The 12276-nt window shown below is 37.1% G+C and overlaps 2 protein-coding genes across 2 annotated transcripts in view; both read left to right on the top strand.

Annotated features, from left to right (window-relative positions):
* Positions 1-24: 24 nt before the first annotated feature.
* Positions 25-12276, top strand: part of LOC146452687 (uncharacterized) — a 20580-nt gene continuing 8328 nt past the window's right edge. The window contains exons 1-10 of the mRNA XM_085097612.1: positions 25-246; positions 632-668; positions 1552-1710; positions 3526-3601; positions 3968-4049; positions 4571-4639; positions 5677-5825; positions 6615-6718; positions 7378-7412; positions 7650-7793. Coding sequence (XP_084953738.1) covers positions 25-246; positions 632-668; positions 1552-1710; positions 3526-3601; positions 3968-4049; positions 4571-4639; positions 5677-5825; positions 6615-6718; positions 7378-7412; positions 7650-7793 — 1077 coding nt within the window. The remainder of the gene's footprint in view (positions 247-631; positions 669-1551; positions 1711-3525; positions 3602-3967; positions 4050-4570; positions 4640-5676; positions 5826-6614; positions 6719-7377; positions 7413-7649; positions 7794-12276) is intronic.
* LOC146452688 (uncharacterized) lies at positions 8599-10057 on the top strand. The gene is made up of 2 exons (XM_085097621.1): positions 8599-8935; positions 9451-10057. The coding sequence occupies exons 1-2, from the start codon at positions 8728-8730 to the stop codon at positions 9582-9584; spliced, it is 342 nt and encodes a 113-aa protein (XP_084953747.1). The 5' UTR covers positions 8599-8727; the 3' UTR covers positions 9585-10057.

Raw genomic sequence — 12276 nt, forward strand, 5'->3', positions numbered from 1 at the left:
AACGCGTTCCTCTAGTTTTTTAGAATGAGCCGTTTAGTACTACAAACAAGAACATTTGTACCAATTTTGAGGAGATCTTTTCTGGAGAGACTTTCAAGTGACTTAGCTGGTAAATCGCTTGTACGTCTTTCATCAACTTCAACATGTATTGCTTGTGGAAAGACACGAACTCACAGATACAAGGAAACGGCGGCTGCAACGAAAACGGGAATATCATGGTATTCCACACGGGGCAATAGAGATTTGGTAGGTGGATTCTAGCCTGTGGGTTTGTTTATCAATCTCTCAAACCAGTAAGTAATCAAGACACTTAGAGTGAACACAATGAGCCCTTTGCAGCTCGAGCTAACGGTCACATGGTACAAAATCCACCATGCTGGAATGCAACCTACAGACTGGGACATCCAAAATAAAGTGACTTCATCTAGTCAAATTTGATTTTTCTTTGTTTTGGATGTCCCAGTGCATAACTTATGTTCCAGCATGGTGGATTTTGTACCATGTGACCGTTAGCTGTAAAGGGCCCATTGTTGTGTTTACACTTGATTACAGTTAATGCAAATTTTGATAACGAATTGCAATATTTTCATTCTTGGACATAACATTTGTTTTTCTTCTATCTTTTTGCTAGGAAATTCCAGATAAAAAAACTCTTCTGGACAACCCAGGTGTGTTAAAGGAAAGGTTTAAAATTATAATGAAATCTAAGAATACCATGCAGGAAGTTAAAATGCAGTACCATGAGACAGAAAAGATTCTCAAAAGTAATTAGATAAAAAAAAATGCCATTCTTTGGAGAAACAAAAAATATTGTGAAGAAAATAATACTGTACGGTTTGGAATACTCATGATTGAGTTATGGTAACCACTTTATTAATTTACTCTGTAAGCTCCCCTCTCTCCATGAAATGGTGAGAATAGGCCTTATCACGGTTTTCGACGCCATTTTGACGGGTAGGCAAATAGGCTTGAAATAACAGTGTTTGTATGGAAATCCGATGTCAAATAATTTTCATAAAACACCGCTTCTGAAAAATTCATGAACTGGAAACTTTTGGCACTAGGAAAAGGATTTTAAGAACAAAATTGGAGGGATGTAGCTGTGACAGAAAGTGTCCAGTCGTGTTTTGAACTTTCGATACAATTGTCTGTATAGCGAACCAGCTGTGAGCTGCTACTAAAAACAGTTTGCGGGAAAAAATACAGGGAAAGGTATGGAAAGTTCAAAACACGACTGGACGCTTTCTGTCACAGCTACATCCCTCCAATTTTGTTCTTTAAATCCTTTTCCTAGTGCCAAAAGTTTCCAATTCATGAATTTTTCAGAAGCAATGTTTTATGAAAATTATTTGACATTGGATTTCCATACAAACACTGTTATTTCAAGCCTGTTTGCCTACCCGTCAAAATGGCGTCGAAAACCATGATAAGGCCTTTTGCTGCACAAAATACAAATTGAACTGTTAGAAGATGCAAGAGGCCTATAAGAACATATTTTTACTGTTTATCACATGTCAAGTATTTTTCATTATTATAATTATATTTCAACAGGTTTCAGGAAAAATGTTGAGAAATTTTGCAGCCAACTGGATATCAATATACAAGATAGAAAGCATCTCTTTGCTCCATTCATCCACGAGTCTTACCTCTTAGCAAATACAGGCAACCTGTCAGGATCCTTTGAATGCAATGAAAAGCTGGCATTTCTAGGTAAAGTTGTTAAATTTTGTTGGCTCATCAGTTTGGACATTGAGAGCTCTGTGCAAAAAGGACAAAATTATATCACAGTTTTGGTGGGTTATGAAGGTTGAACATAGTATTTGGGATTGCAATTTCATATTGATTTTGTGAACTCAAACACATAGAGCCAGTTATTTAAAGTGCACATAACCCCAAAAATTTTTTTCGGTTAAATAAATCTTTCACCTGTTTGAAACGCATTGAGCCTTTTTGCGCCTTTTTTCAACCAAATCTTGACTTTTTATAGGCTTTAAAAGTTACGAAATCTAGCCATCATCTGTCCCATGACAGAGCTAGTAAGGGGCATGGCTCTATTCCTTACTTGACATCACAAACTGATTTGCATTGTATTAAGTCTTTGTGAAAATGCATGCAAAGCATGCATGACCGAGCTAGTAAGAGACATGGGTCTATTGCTTACTTGACGTCACAAACTGATTTGCATTGTATTAAGTCTTTGTGAAAATGCATGCAAAGCAGTTTGTGACATCATGTAAGGAATAGACCCATGCTCCTTACTAACTCGGTCATGGGACAGATAATGGCTAGATTTTGTAACTTTTACAGCTTATAAAAAGTCAAGATTTAGTAGAAAAAAGGCGCAAAAAGGCTCAATGCGTTTCGAACAGGTGCAAAGATTTATTCAAGCGAAAAGAATTTTGGGAGTTATGGGCACTTTAAACAGAGTCTAACTTAGGTCCTGGCTTAATACAATCAGTGGGACTCCAAATCTGTTTATACGTGGTTATTTAAGTAAATAAATAGTTTTTTAGTCTGGGATGTAACTTAGCCTTCTTGCTACTGTCAGAAGCAGACAATATGTTGGAAAAATTGAAAATGACTTAGAACATGGTTTTGTTAAACACCGTCTAAACTGTCTTTTAATAACTGACCTATAGGTACACAAGGGTATTGGTTGGTATTCTCTTTCAGTTAACCAATATCAAGTATTTTAGATAAAGGGTTTGCAAATTTGTTACGTGTTTTTGTGCTAGTCATGTCACTGTTTTTATTATTATGATTCCCAAATGTAATTATCCCATCTCTAGGAAATATCCCCGTCCCTTGTGGAGGAGGGTAAAAGCAGGCTCTGCCCGAGGTCCGAACCCACACCCTTTATATAGAAAATGTAACCCTTTTATTTACCTTCTATAGAAAATGGTACCCCTTTTACATACCCACAGTAGAAAAACTACATTTTTTTTTCGAGATATTTTGAAGGCTCCTTAAAATACATAAATGACAATTTTCCTGCCCTTTTCTATACTAAAGCTTTTGAAATCCCTACCTTTTTAAGGGCAATTTACACGCTATGACTTTGTTGCATGGATCAAGCTTACGACAGGCTTACAACAAGAATTTTTTTGTGTAAATCAAATCTACAACTTGCTTACGACTGTTGTGTACGTCACAAAAAATGTCGTAGGAAGGTTTAGGCAATGTTGAGTGACGAGAGTTGTGGGCAGAGTTTTGCATGATGCGAGCAGCGTGTGCTCCAGAAATCGCATGGCGATAAATCAGCCTTTATATACCTCCAGCCTGAAAAAGGTACCCCTTTGGGCAGAGCCTTCCTGTATAGTCCATTATAGGAGTACCCCTTCCGATGGAGATATCTTGTACAAACAATGATTACCTACCTGTTGATGTAATTATTAGTCAAATCTTAGCATGTCCCTGGTCCGACAGTCAACCTTTACTCTGAACCGATTAAGAAATACAGGATTATACTTGTTTCTGGTAGTGTGAGCTATTGTCTGAAAAGATGTCTTTTGACAATTTGTTTAGGTGCACAAGCTATGAGAAAATGTGTTACAGAACATCTGTACCACAATTTCCCTGAATTGACGGCAAGAGAGATCTGGTGAGTCTAATCAATCTTCAGCCCTTATTTTCCATGTATTCATTTGTGACACGTGCCAGATTTGTTGGCTCATCTGTTATTTTGATGGTGTGTAATGTTACTAGCACCCTTAGAGCATTAAGTTCCAAACATTAAGAACTGACACAAAATTAGAAGGATTTGTATGGAGTTATCACGGCATAACAGAGCTAATATCTCGCTCCCAAATTGCAATAAGATGCTGATATTTGGCAAGTAGGCATTTTTCATCATGCTCTTTCCGAATATACTAACAAATCCCATATTTTCAAAAATTCAAATATTTATGACATCACACTTTAGAACTCTATGGTTCACGTTGTTGAAGCTATCTTGTATTTGTTACAGGGATGTACAGACAGGTCTGTTAGAGGATCATGTATTGGTGAAAGCCCTGGAGTGGAAAATAAAAGAAATAACTCTCTTCTCAGTGAGTTAGTTATAAAGTGCCATTTTAGATAGATAGTTTATTAATCAGAAACCTTGCAGCCACAGGCTGAATTACGTCTGAGTTACAATAAAAGATATAAGAATGAATCACAATACTAAGCTAAAAAACTATAAATCAAGAATTTAAAATGTAAAAGGACAAAATATATAATTAAGAGAACAATATCACATCATTGCTTTATGGACATAGTGATAGATAAAACTATTGCGAGTACGGATGGTGTGGAGGCGCTGTGTGGTAAAAGAGTGCTGACTCCTTAAATTGACTTTGCACTCATAATTTCTTTAGTGTGACACATTGTCCAAATTAAGTGGTGTTTCCAAACCATCTGGATAAAATCAAACTTGTTTAATGACATATCTCAATAGAAACCTCTATTAAGTACAGAGTTAGGTACAAAGTTGGTTTGAATCTGCACTGAAATATTAACAACTATACAGGTAATTGTTCAGTGTAAATGCATGTCTCTGGACCTCAACTGTCTACTCTACTTCTTTTAGAGACAACCCCTGGAACTAATGCTGCGCCAAGCTGTCCTAGCTTTTGTGGGAGCAGTTTACACCCATGAGGTTGGTTGATTGCATATTTATACATACTTTCATTTGGATCAATAATTTATAACAGTATTTGAAGAAATTTAATTTTTTATTTGCCTGATACAGTGACCTCTCAAAACTTAAGATTAATTGCTGCGTTCACCATGGAATTGTATTGCAGTCAATCCACGTCACGCATGACTGGTACTTTTGAAATTTGAACGGAGTTTTGAAATTTACGTGTCAGTTATAAACATCGTCAATGAGATTTCTGAGTTTCCATAGTAATTTCCCTAGTTTATTGATGGTGTAAAGCTATAAATTTTTCTTTCCATTACAGAATTAAGTATTACAAGAATAACAACAATGTTCCCCAAGTATTTTGGATCTTTTTTTCAGTTAATGTGTCTTTTTTGGTCCAAAGATTTCCAGAGAAATGTTAAACATTCCATTCAAATGCCAGACATTACAAAGAGGAATCCAAATGTTCATTTCATTCTCAGAAATACTGGTCATCCATGACGCGGATTGACTGTAAAAGAAATAAACTTAAACCCATCTAGACCTCGGCTCCCAATGCAAAAAATTATTACTATAATTATTATTATTATTATTATTATTATTATTATTATTTTTATTATTATTTTTCTTATGCTTCCTCTGCCTAACTAGCTACTTTCACCCCTTTCAGAATTCTAAAATACTCTGCCTAGCATGTTTGTCTTCTTATGCGCTTGAAAAAAGTGGAAGTGAAGGAAAAAGCTTAAAAAAAAGGAAAATTAAAAAATTGAGATTACTGTTGGATTGAAGTGATTAGGCAGATTAGGAAACCTGTCAAGATTTTTCCTGTTTGATGCCTGACCCAATGCATTAATCCAATTTGAATGTAAAATTTGGCTTCAGGTTGATTGTCTTTAAATGAAATGAATTTTGCATTCTTTTTTGAAAAGCAGATTATTGAAACAAATTATTAATGAAATCGATCCTAACCAAGAATATTACTATTGACTTTTTATTTCTTGTGTATGTATTTTCTTCTTACATGTATTTTTTTTGGTGTTGCTGATCAGGGTCCCGAGAAAGCAGATGCATTTGTAAAGTCACATCTTATACCTGACCTGACAAAAAGTGAGATTGAAGAGCTGGTAAAGCTACAACATCCAAAGTTCATCCTGCAGTCAATATCAGATAAATTAGGACATTTATTTGTTTTGACAAGGTTTGTGTGGCTTGCTTGGGCTGTGCCTAAAAGTGGGATGGGGACTTGGGGTTGGGGATGCAGGGAGACGAGTTTGGGGATGTAGGCAAGATTTTGGGTGAGATGTGGGATGCAGGGATGCGAAATTGGGGATGTAAAGAAAATGTACCGATGTAGTTAAAGACAAATTTGGAAAAATATTAATTTGCACTGTGTTTACATGGGTATTTGTTTCAATTTAACTGCTTCAAGAATTCACTGACGCAAGATTTCGCAAGTTTATGTCAGACTAGCTATTTTCATCCCTAAGCCTAGTTTTCAACGTGTAAACTTACCCATACAAAAACAGTGCATATTGAATTTTCTTTTCAAATCTAGTTTTAACTACATTGCGTGCCTGTCCTTGGGTCCCGTCCTACTTATAGACACAGCCGCATGCTTGGGCTGTTTATCAGCTTTTAATTGAAAAATTATGCATTGGGAGTACATCCTCAGCCTCAAAATTTAGAACCACCTGGTCTTGCTTAATAAACAGCACCACAGAAAGGTACTGAACTATCTTTCATTTGAATGGTCACACTTTATGATTTCATCTACAGACTCAAAAGGTAGAACTACCTTAAGCAGTATGATAAACAGCTCCACAGGAAAGTACTGCTTAGTAGCTTTCATTTGAATGGTCACACTTTAGGATTTTATCCACAGACTCAAAACTTAGAACTAGGTCATCTCTGAGGGTGAAAGAGTTAATTCCATTTTGATACGTGAAAACTAAGAAAATATGTCAATAAAGGATTTTTTTGTTCCTAGACTTGATTACTCAAGGAAGAGCAAATCAAATCTTCATACGGATAATCCATTCATCTATTCTGTTAGTGTTTTACACGGAGAGGAAAATCAAGTTCTAGCTCAAGGTATTGTTTGTTACTCCTTGGTTGCCATCTGAGCTGAGTTGTTCTAATCCTGGGTTAATGTGAACTCTGATTCAAGTTTTATTACTAATCAATAAAGATTCTGCCTAAGGAGTTTTGTCCCTCAGTTTTGATGTAGACTATTCTTTAACTTAAATTCACTTTTAGAAACATATTTTAGGAGTTAGGTGAAAGTCTTGGTTAACTTTTAATCAAGGATTAGTGTGAATCGGCTGTCGAAAACAAGTGGGCCCAGACTTGAAAATCGTGTAAGAAATAAAGTTCTTGATACTTGGCTGATTCCTGAATTTCCAGTTGAAAACAGAACAAATTAAATCATTTATGCTTTGCTTGAGTTGGTTTTACTTTATAGGCAAACTTAAAAGCCAATTTATCTCAATCAAATAAACAACAGCTGTCAGCCATAGCTACTGCTGAGAATGTTGGATTTGAAGGCCCAGTTTCCACTGAACCCCTTGTTTCTGCAAGCCTCTAATAAATAAGCTTGGGTTATTTTATTACAAGAATTTGTGGATTTTAAAAAAGATGGATTTCCTATGTAATCATTACATAGGTTTTAACATTCTCTTCAATTAGTTAAAGGCAAATGTGGGGCAACTATGTACTGATATTTACATTTATCTCTATTTTGCATTCTTTAGAGGTCTCTCACAGTTTAACCTTGGCAGAGAAAAAGGTATGTTGTCATTTTGATCATCACAAAATTAACTCCAAGTTGAATTAATACTACTGTTTACCACTGAATAAAAATCTTACAATTGAACTAAAGAGTCATTAGATTAATAAGTATTAGTGATGTGGTTAAGGCTGCACATACTTCTCCAATTAACCTTCTGGGTCTTTAGGTGCTCTAAATACCAATACATAGTGTATTTTATATTAAATGTTTGTTTTCTATTGAATTTCATCGCAGGCCTGTCAGAAGGCTCTCATAACTCATTACGCTGATGCATTCAACAACTTCCAGCTGGCAGTTGATGATGATGAATTTGCTCTGGAGGCAAACATTGATCTTGGTTTAGTAGTTAATGAACAGAGGGTAGTGGAGCTGGACAAGGTAAGATGATCTCCTGTCGCTCATATCCAGGACTGTGCTATTAGTTAAATATTAGGGGAGGGGTGTGTCTAGTATTGGAGGGAGGGAGGGTTGTATGTCGCTCCCCAGGAAATAGCAAATCTCATTGTCACTGAGAAAACCACTAGGCTTGGGAAGTAAATTAGAACTCAGGATGATCAACTGTAATAGTAGTAAGTCCCAAGTCCCAAGTTGTGTCCTCATCTGCCCCCACACCCCTTTCCAACGAAAAATATTAGAACGAAACAAAACAAAACAAAAAAAACTCCTGGGACCCTAAGGAACTGAGGTTACCAGCTGAAGGATGGTGGCAGGACTCATAACTTTACACTTTATCCAAACAAAATGGCAGGATGAAGTTTGACATTAATTTTGTGACTCACTCAAAATGGGTGGCTTTCTTTTATGACAAGTAAAAAGTAACTGATTGTTGACTGTGTGAATTCTTTGATTCCCACATTAAAGTGCTACTACGATCAAATTGTCGAATACCTTTTATTTGAGGTTGATTGGTAGTTTATGTCCTAAAGTACATGGTTTCCAAGTTATATCCTCATAAGATGAAGGAAAGTGCGATTTTTTGGCGCTCAAACTCCACGAATTTTCATCCGCCATTGAACCGCCATGTTCCTGCGGCCTGGTTACCAAAGGCAGATGGTGTCAATGTCCAAGGGCAGTTTGAGGTATGGAAACAAGTCTTTACCGTGTCCAAGGACAACAGAGGCCGGGTCACCCGGCAAAAACAAGTGACGTCAAACTCTCAACTCGAAGGCGCGGGCGAGCCCTACGAGGCTAAATTCTCATACGGTTTCGAACACGTTTTTCGAAAAATGTTTCGTTCTTTCAATGGTGGGAAGTCGCTGTGTTGTTCAGTGGTATAGCAACTGCTCTAATCGAGCGGCAGGAATTGCGCTGCATGCGAGTCCGGCTGACAGAACGAGAGATGTGTGAATCCAGTTTGTTGTCTTGCACGTTTTGCTATTTTCTCGGTTTAGTTCGAGGGACACTCGGGCATTCCACCCAAGTCAGTGAACACAAATTAAACCTGGATCTTTTGAAAAGGGTAAGCGATCAGGAGGTCGTGAACCTGAAAAAAATCTCTGAAGGAGAAGGAGCAGCAAAAGGTAAGCTTATGTCATGAGTGGGCGAAATGTGTGAATATTGCTTTTATCTTTGGTGATTCCTCGATACCTTGTTCAGCACCCATACAAATAGCAGTCACAAATTTTTATACACATTTTATATTGCGTTTCTAAAGTACTAAACTTTGATTGAACGAGTTAATAATGTAAGTGCAACTAGCTCCCGGAACTAGCTTTTCCGTCCGAAGCATTTCCAAAACATCTCAGTGCGATAAGAATAAGCTTGTGTTTACTTTGCTTGTGCAAATAAAGCTTGTGGCAAAAACTGTGCAAACAAACGCGAAGAAAACAAGTTTAATTATCCATTTTCACTCAGCTTTGGATAAGGTGGTCTTTGGCGTTTACAAAAGGGTTCCTTCTTTCTTTTAAGTATTTTCTTGAAGAAATAATTTGAATTTTTGGTTTAAGGAAGGTTTTAAGAAAACCTCACATTCAGTTGTTTCTTATCAATTAGGTTCAATTGGTAATGTATTTTAAATTTTTGATTTATTTTTCAGACGCTGAGTTGCAGCAACTTCAAAACCCAGCTCTTACTATTAAATACAGGCCAAAACAAGCCTTGAAGAGCACAACATGTGAAAAATATGGACAGCCAAGAAAAGGACAGTGCTCCTCCTTAACTAGCAGTTGAAGAGCACTGACCTTCCTCAAGGGCTTTTCTTGATCTTTTGTCCTCAACCAGCAGTTGACAAATAGAATTAATAAAAAAACTCTTTTCTCTCCATTCATCATGCCTCCAATTTGTAACTCTTTCCATTACATAGGCTTCTGTTTTAGGGACTGGTCAGAAATTAGTGGGGAGGGAGGGAGTGAGGTGGAGATTTTAAATTGAGCAATGAAAATGATGTGACCCTCCATAGCGATGCAAATGAAATTTCATGACCCTCCCCCTGAACAGGTAGTACAATGTAGCTCAAATACCAGAAAAAGAAAACAAGAATGGAGGCAAACTGTAAGTTACTTACTGGAACCATTTTACCCCAACATAATTCAAATCATCTATAGAGCCCATTGACATCATGTAACTCCATTATGCTAGACATTTCCTTTACATTAATACTTTAATACTTAAAACTTGTCTTGCTTTTGTTAAATAATAACTTAAATTAAAGTGCTACTATGACGAAATTCACGTCATTCTAATCTGAGTCATTTTAAAACATAAACAAGTAGTCTGTACGTGAAGAAGAATGCTGTTTACTATTTTCAAATATCTCTTTTTGTTCCGGAGATATTCAAGTTTTTAAAATATGCAAATTAGCCAAGTGATGACGTCATAAACTCAACCGAATTTTGATCAAGTATTATGAAAAAAGATATCTCAGCCAATTTGTATCAGAAATGCTTGATTCTTTGCAGTTACATTGTTCTAGGTGCGCTCCACAATATGAGCCTATCAGTTTTGTTACCATGGCAACATACTGGGTTCCAGTCCTCCCTGATACTTAAAGCTTTGCTGGCCACCTTTGGCGTTCTATTTTGATATTTGCCAATGGTGCCTCATCTGCATGATCCAGCAAGCGTATAAATATGTTAGGTCGAGTTCGTGGGCTTGTTAATATTTTTCAAGCTGAAAATCACTAAAATATTGAAATCAGGTTGGAGGGGACTGGAAAAGAGTGAGTTGCCATGGGAACCAAATTTTTTATAGCTGTAGGTGTATTGCCTTTAGAACTATTAGCCTGGTAGGTTTCAATGGTCTCTGCTGTAAATTGATTGAGATAGCTCTATTTATATACTTGATGTTATATTGAGTTGAGAATATGACGTCATCAGTCATCTCATTTACATATTTTACACATTTTTCAAACTTAAATATCTCCGGAACCAATGCAGATATTTAGAAACGGTAAACGGCGTTTTTAATCTTTCCGAGAATGCTATGTGATAAACCTTAAAATTCAAGAGGTAAAATTTTGATCATTGTAGCACTTTAACAAATTTTATTTTGCCTTTTATATATGACTCGCTCTTCCTGTCATACTATAAATTATGATCACAAGAGCATAAATTTATGTGACCCTCTGTTTTTCACTGCTTATTTTTTCATGACCCTCCACCTCCTCCCCCCCCCCCCTCCCGCCCCCTGCTCCCTGCTAATAGGGAACTGAAGCACAGACATTCCTGAGCCATGTATAGCAACCAGAATTCAAATGTTTTCTCTTTTGGTGTGGTTTTAAAGAAATACTAATTTGAATATAAAGAAAAGAATATTAATATGGTAGCTATTTTGGAATAAGGTTTATGGTTCATTGTCTGCGGTACATTAATAATTTTGAAAGAAATGTGATGGTATATTTCCAGCCTGGTGAATGAATGAGAATGATGATTATTCTAGAAAGTGACGCAGGCATACTCGGAAAAAGAGAAATCCGAGTGCTCCTATCAGGAGTCGAACCTAAGACCTTCCGATTACTAGTTTGGATGCTCTACCACTGAGCTACAGGAGACTCGTGGGAGCTAAGGCCATTAAACTAGGTTCATGGGACAAACATCCTGCATACTGCTAGGATTTGAATGTCAAACGTGTGGTATATGAAAGAAATGTGATGGTATATTTCCAGCCTGGTGAATGAATGAGAATGATGATTATTCTAGAAAGTGACGCAGGCATACTCGGAAAAAGAGAAATCCGAGTGCTCCTATCAGGAGTCGAACCTAAGACCTTCCGATTACTAGTTCGGATGCTCTACCACTGAGCTACAGGAGACTCGTGGGAGCTAAGGCCATTAAACTAGGTTCATGAGACAAACATCCTGCATACTGCTAGGATTTGAATGTCAAACGTGTGGTATATGAAAGAAATGTGATGGTATATTTCCAGCCTGGTGAATGAATGAGAATGATGATTATTCTAGAAAGTGACGCAGGCATACTCGGAAAAAGAGAAATCCGAGTGCTCCTATCAGGAGTCGAACCTAAGACCTTCCGATTACTAGTTCGGATGCTCTACCACTGAGATACAGGAGACTCGTGGGAGCTAAGGCCATTAAACTAGGTTCATGGGACAAACATCCTGCATACTGCTAGGATTTGAATGTCAAACGTGTGGTATATGAAAGAAATGTGATGGTATATTTCCAGCCTGGTGAATGAATGAGAATGATGATTATTCTAGAAAGTGACGCAGGCATACTCGGAAAAAGAGAAATCCGAGTGCTCCTATCAGGAGTCGAACCTAAGACCTTCCGATTACTAGTTCGGATGCTCTACCACTGAGCTACAGGAGACTCGTGGGAGCTAAGGCCATTAAACTAGGTTCATGGGACAAACATCCTGCATACTGCTAGGATTTGAATGTCAAACGTGTGGTATATGAAAGA

The sequence above is a fragment of the Pavona decussata genome, unplaced genomic scaffold, assembly GCF_977016875.1.
Source record: "Pavona decussata unplaced genomic scaffold, jaPavDecu1.1 SCAFFOLD_366, whole genome shotgun sequence".
Classification (NCBI taxonomy): domain Eukaryota; kingdom Metazoa; phylum Cnidaria; class Anthozoa; order Scleractinia; family Agariciidae; genus Pavona; species Pavona decussata.

Excerpts from the sequence above, each read along its gene's own strand:
- LOC146452688 (XM_085097621.1), top strand. The coding sequence starts at position 8,728 with ATGCGAGTCCGGCTGACAGAACGAGAGATGTGTGAATCCAGTTTGTTG. Across the intron at positions 8,936-9,450 it reads AGGAGAAGGAGCAGCAAAAG|ACGCTGAGTTGCAGCAACTT; the intron begins GTAAGCTTATGT and ends TTTATTTTTCAG.